The sequence below is a fragment of the Triticum urartu genome, chromosome 4A (genome assembly GCF_056163025.1).
Source record: "Triticum urartu cultivar PI428250 chromosome 4A, HENAU_Tu73, whole genome shotgun sequence".
Classification (NCBI taxonomy): domain Eukaryota; kingdom Viridiplantae; phylum Streptophyta; class Magnoliopsida; order Poales; family Poaceae; genus Triticum; species Triticum urartu.
The window spans coordinates 420,118,797-420,124,631 of NC_141876.1; the positions used below are offsets into that span (position 1 = coordinate 420,118,797).

The following is a 5,835-nucleotide window of genomic DNA, read 5'->3' on the forward strand; positions in this document are numbered from 1 at the left end:
CGTGCCCTCACCATAAGACTTCAGATCATATATTAACACCTTAATTGAGAAGGAAAGCATTCCATGCTTGAAGAATAAGATGGAAACTTAGTAGTCGAGAATGTGACGCAATGAAGGAAATGTGCAGACATCAGTCATTGTGCTGAATAAAGGCACAGTTCAGTATTCCTCTCTTCGGAGGGGACATCATGTTTACTAGTATCTCTATCGTTTGAGCTACTAGGCGCAAAGCAAAAAACTAACTACAATTGGACGCGCAAAGCTCAACCAAGCGTGCGGTAATCGAGGCTCGACCCAAGGCCGGATTCAGCTTCAGTTCAGTAAAACAGATATATTTTCATCTCGCATATCCAAAAGGCAAAAATTATTCCATTTCATTTCCCATCGTAGTGTTTGTGTGTGCTGCAACTTTTTCTACCCAAACGAAACATCGAAACTCTTGTCTAGACGATACAGAATCTCGCTGCATTTCGTACATGTCGCCACTTACTGCACTGGGATGGCATCAAGCCGGCCAGCCTACCTGTAGATCACTGGGTGAACACCACATTCGTGATGTCCGGGAACTTCTCCTTGATGGCTGCCTTCACTCCACTCCCGATGGACTCTGGGCCGTCATACTTAACCAGGCAGTCCTCGCCGTCAACGGCAAGCACCTCAACACTCCCGCCGTAGTTCGCGATCGCCGGCCGCAGTATGTCCAGGTGCCGGTTCACCGCCTGCAAGCAACATCCATCCAAGGAACGCTGTAAGATCACACTGTTTCTCAAGTCTTTCAAGGCAAAAAATACTACGAGATTGATATTGCTCTGGTGGTGGCAGCTCCTCGACCTCAGGCGTCGTCTCCTCCGGCTGCTGGTCCCCGTCGAACACCTGGCGGATGTCCTTGATGGCGTCACCGAACTTCTCCTTGAGCACTCGCTCGATGCCCATGTTCATCGTCGTCGTCGAGCTGGGACAACTGCTGCACGCCCCTGGATTGTGGTGACAAGACCACAGTCAGTAAGCACGGTAAGATTTGATGCCCCGATGGAATCTTGGCCGTGAATTTCTGTATGGACGCAAGGCGACAAATCCAGTTTACCTTCAAGCCTAAGGGAGACGACGCCGTCCTCTACGGACACGACGGCGACGTCGCCGCCGTCGGAGATGAGGTAGGGGCGCACGTCGTCGAGGACGCGGTCGACGTTATCCGGCGTCAGTTCGTACGTCGCCGCCGAGTACAGGCCGCCTCCCGGCGGCGGCGGCGTGGATGCCGAGGCCGCAGCCAGGTGTCCCCGGAAGTTGGCGGTCCGGATCTTGGAGTCCCCGAATTGGGGTCGCCTAGGGAGCACGAGCGGGTTGAATTTGATGATTCGGCGACGGATTTGCGGCGGAAACGACGAGGTAGCGGCGGCGGCCGCGGTCAGCGACGCCTCCATTGTTTGCCGTGTGTGGTCGTGTATCCCTTTGCTGAAGGAGTCAGGGGCAAAGATCAGTACTACCAGACTCCAGGAGATATTTTACTCCGTTTTCTCTTTCGTAAAACGTTACAGGTTCCTGTTTCGCGCTTATAGCGCGATAATTCAATTTGATGACCAGGCTTATCTTCATTTGGTGAACTGTAAAAAATCATAAAATTTTAAAGTAAACCTGATTTCTTTTGTCATCTATAAGATGCTCAAATGTGTGACGATCGCGCAAAATTTTGAGGTGCTTGAACATTCGATTGTCTTTTTTGTCACGAACTCCTCGAATACTAAATTTCATTAATTTTTTATGATGCCCCCGATTTGACCGTACACTAATCATACACGCAAATGTGTACGATCAAGATCAGGGACTCAGAAGAAGATATAACAACACAACTCTAGACATAAATTAAAATAATACAAGCTTTATATTACAAGTTAGGGGCCTCGAGGGCTTGAATACATCAGCTCGAATACAAACGAGTCAGCGGAAGCAACAATGTGTGAGTACAGACATAAGTTAAACAAGTTTGCCTTAAGACGGATAGCACAAAAGTAGCAATGATCGAAAAGACGAGGCCTCCTGCCTGGGACCTCCTAATTACTCCTCGAAGCCGAACTCCATGTAGAATCATCCTTGGGATCCTCTGGCTCCTGCACTCCATCATATGATCGCAATAACCGGGAAAGGGGAAAAAAGAAGTAGCAAAGCAACCGTGAGTACTCATCCAAAGTACTCGCAAGCAAGGATCTATACTACATATGCATTGGTATCAATGAAAAGGGTAATATCTGTGGACTGAACTGTAGAATGTCAGAATAAGAGGGAGATGGCTAGTCCTATCGAGGACTACGCTTCTGGCAGCCTCCGTCTTGAAGCAATAGAAGAGAGTAGATGGTAAGTTAACCAAGTATCACCGCATAGAATAAATCCTACCCGGCGATCCTCTCCTTGCCCCCCCCCCCCGTGAGAGAGCAGTCACCGGGTTGTATCTGGCACTTGAAAGGGTGTGTTTTATTAAGTATCCGGTTCTAGTTGTCATAAGGTCAAGGTACAACTCCGGGTCGTCCTTCTACCGAGGGATGCAACTATTCGAATAGATAAACTTCCCTGCAGGGGTGCACCACATAACCCAACACGCTCGATCCCTCTGGCCGGACACACTTTTCTGGGTCATGCCCGACCTCGGAAGATCAACACGTCGCAGCCCCACCTAGGCACGATAGAGAGGTCAGCACGCCGGTCTAAATCCTATACGAGCAGGGGTCTGGGCCCATCGCCCATTGCACACCTGCACGTTGCTGGGCGACCGACGAGCAGACCTAGCAACTTCCATTACAAAGGAAGTTGCGTTATGCGGTCCAACCCGGCGCGCGCCGCTCAGTCGCTGACATCAAGAAGGCTTCGGCTGATACCACGTCGTCGAGTGCCCATAACTGTTCCCGTATAGTTGGTTGGTGCATATTGGCCAGTGGCCAGACTCAGGTCAAATACCAAGATCTCGTTAGGCGTGTTATTTTGAAGTAATCGCGGACACGACCAGGGCCAGGCCCACCTCTCTTCTAGGTGGTCTCAACCTGCCCTGTCGCTCCGCCACAAAGTAACCATCAGGGGGCTGTCGGGAACCCAGGCCCATCACTACCTGGATGGAACCACATGCCCCCGAACAGTAACATAAGTAATGTAATAGTATAGTATAGTGTATATCCGTGATCACCTCCCGAGTGATCACATCCCAGTAATATAGCATTGCAGACGGATAAGAGTGTAGGGTCACGGATGATAAACTAGTATCCTATACTAAGCATTTAGGATTGCAGGTAAAGGTATAACAATTGTAGCAACAATGGCAGGCTATGCATCAGGATAGGATTAACAGAAAGCAGTAATATGCTACACAACTCTAATGCAAGCAGTAGAGAGAAGAATATGCGATATCTGGTGATCAAGGGGGGGGCTTGTCTGGTTGCTCTGGCAAGGAGGGGTCGTCAACAACGTAGTCGATCAGGGCACCAACAGCAGCGTCAGTCTCGTAGTCTACCGGAGAGAAGAGGGGGAGAAACAATGAATACAATGCAAACAGATGCATATTGATGCATGACATGACAAGTAACGGTGCTAGGTGTACCCTAGCGCAGTAGGAGGTGATACCGGCGAAGGGGAAAACATCCAGGAAAGTATCCCCGGTGTTTCGCGTTTTCGGACAGATGAACCGAAGGGGGAAAGTTGTGTGTTCGCTATGCTAGGGATGTGTGGCGGACGAACGGGCTACGTATCCGGATTCGTCTCGTCGTTCTAAGCAACTTTTATGTACAAAGTTTTTCCATACAAGCTACGGATGAATTTTTACGAATTTCCGAAGATATAAATAGTTATTTGGAAATCCCTGAAAATCGGCCAAGTCTAAGAATTATTCAGTTTTAACACCACTTAGCTGTTTTTCAAAGGCTATAACTATTGTTCCGTAGTTCTAATGGAGACTGATCCCCCACGAATCGGCACGGCTCCCGGGGAACGAGACTGAGCCGCGACCGCAGGAGGGTGAGTGTGTTCTCCTCGCCACTCATGTCGACCGTGGATTTTCTTTGCCTCCCCACCCTTTCTTTCGTGGTTTATTGAACTTCTTCGGGGCTCAACTCCACCACTTTACTCCAAACACCATCGTGTACCTTGTTGCTTTCGTGTCCATGCATGTGCGAGAATTTCTTGGGCTGCCGACCGCACTGGGGTCTCTTCAAGCACATATTCACATGTCGCTCCCAGACGGTCAAGAAGGTCAATCCGAGTGACGAGAGGACGCACGTGATACAGATGTGCGGAGGGCTTGGAATTCAAATGAGGAACAAGAGCACCTTCCCAGCTATGATCCTTCCCGACTCGGTCCGGGGCTGGCAGTCGACCTGGTTTTACTGCAAGGACCAGCCGACCCTGGGTCAGTCGACTGGACTTCCCCCCTTTTCCATGGCTCGAGTGGAGAAGCCCTCCTCCTTGAGATTGATCCCAGAAGAGAAGGCGCGTGTGAAGGTGTTGGTCGAACGGGTCGTCCAACTTGTCCATGATGGAGTGACTGGTATGGACCTGCCGGAGGTTTTCCTCAGTCGACGCATCCAACCACTCCAAGCTCGTGACCATCCAATGTGGATGTACTCGGGACTCGAGGATTCCACTCGGATCCACCCGGAGGATGTTAGTGAGGACACAGTGGAGAAGTGGCTGAGGGGTATTACCAGCAACAAGGATAACCCCCGGGGGTCCAGGAGGGTGGTTCCATTCGACCATTTGCGCCAGCCGGAACAGGTATGATTCTGTCGAGTGTCTTCTTGATTTACTATGTAACATCTTGTTGACGGTCGACTGTCTTTCTTTTGTTCATTGTCTTTTCAGGCTCTTATTGATATGTACTCGATGCCCAATGGAGTGCAGGAGCAAAATGTTGAGGGAGAGGCGAGCGGGGGCGAGAGTGGCGAGTGGCACTCAGATGCAGAGGAGGACGAGGAGAGCGACGACCCAAGTGATGAAGAAGAGGTCGACTCGCCTCCTCGCAAAGAAAGGAGGTCCAAACACGCTCACGACCCGGCGAGCACCCCTGACCTGGCGACCGCACCGATTGGGCAATCTTCGAAGTGCCCTCGGACGTCTTCTCCAGTGCCGACTGACAAGGTATCGAAACAGCTCAAGACTGCGCCGCCTCCTGCGCCGAAAGCATTGAAGGCCACATCCTCCAAACCACCGAAGGCTTTGCCCAGAATCAAAGTGACCATCCCCACCATCTTCGGGTAATTATCTGACCCGATCTTTTGGTCGACTTGAGCAACAGAATATAACCGACTGAATGTTGACATTTGCAGTGCTGCTACATCTGGAACTTCTTCCTACCAATACCGAGATGAGGAAATGGAAGACGCGGTTACCTCCAACCCAGGTAAAACTCTCATGATCTTATTCTTGATTATTTGGTCGATTAAATTCTGGCGATTCACTTGGGGTCGACTGATTTATTTGCAGCCCCACCCAACGTCATCGAGCTTCTAGATGATGATGAAGATGTGGCCCCTAGGCCCAGAAAGAACAAAAAAGTAGCAGCTGGCAAGACGTCTCAGCAGGGGCCGATGACAACACCAAACGTCCAACAATCTGAAGACGTAGGTGGGGCCTCTATAACTTTTGTTGACCCATTGTCGAGTGAGCGCCCTGCACCGTCGATTGTACCGGTGTTTCCTTCAGTCGTCCAACCTCATGCTTCGGAGCTCCAAGCTGCTGCACCTGGGTCGTCTGCCCCCTTCTTCACCAACTACCATGTTCCGGAAAGACAGTCGGACGCGGCTGCGGAGGCCATCCATCAGGATAACGTGATGATGGAGCGGATGAAGACGGTGCACGAGA

At 50.6% G+C, this 5,835-nt stretch overlaps 1 protein-coding gene across 1 annotated transcript; it reads right to left on the bottom strand.

Moving 5' to 3' along the window:
• Positions 1-316: 316 nt before the first annotated feature.
• NFU1 (NFU domain protein 1) lies at positions 317-1,489 on the bottom strand. The gene is made up of 3 exons (XM_048692728.1): positions 1,085-1,489; positions 832-974; positions 317-719 (listed from the first exon to the last, which is right to left on the bottom strand). The coding sequence occupies exons 1-3, from the start codon at positions 1,419-1,421 to the stop codon at positions 531-533; spliced, it is 669 nt and encodes a 222-aa protein (XP_048548685.1). The 5' UTR covers positions 1,422-1,489; the 3' UTR covers positions 317-530.
• Positions 1,490-5,835: the final 4,346 nt, after the last annotated feature.

Coding starts and splice junctions, on each gene's coding strand:
- NFU1 (XM_048692728.1), bottom strand. CDS start 1,421: ATGGAGGCGTCGCTGACCGCGGCCGCCGCCGCTACCTCGTCGTTTCCG. Junction 975..1,084: donor CGTCTCCCTTAGGCTTGAAG/GTAAACTGGATT, acceptor ACCACAATCCAG/GGGCGTGCAGCAGTTGTCCC. Junction 720..831: donor CGGAGGAGACGACGCCTGAG/GTCGAGGAGCTG, acceptor TGTTGCTTGCAG/GCGGTGAACCGGCACCTGGA.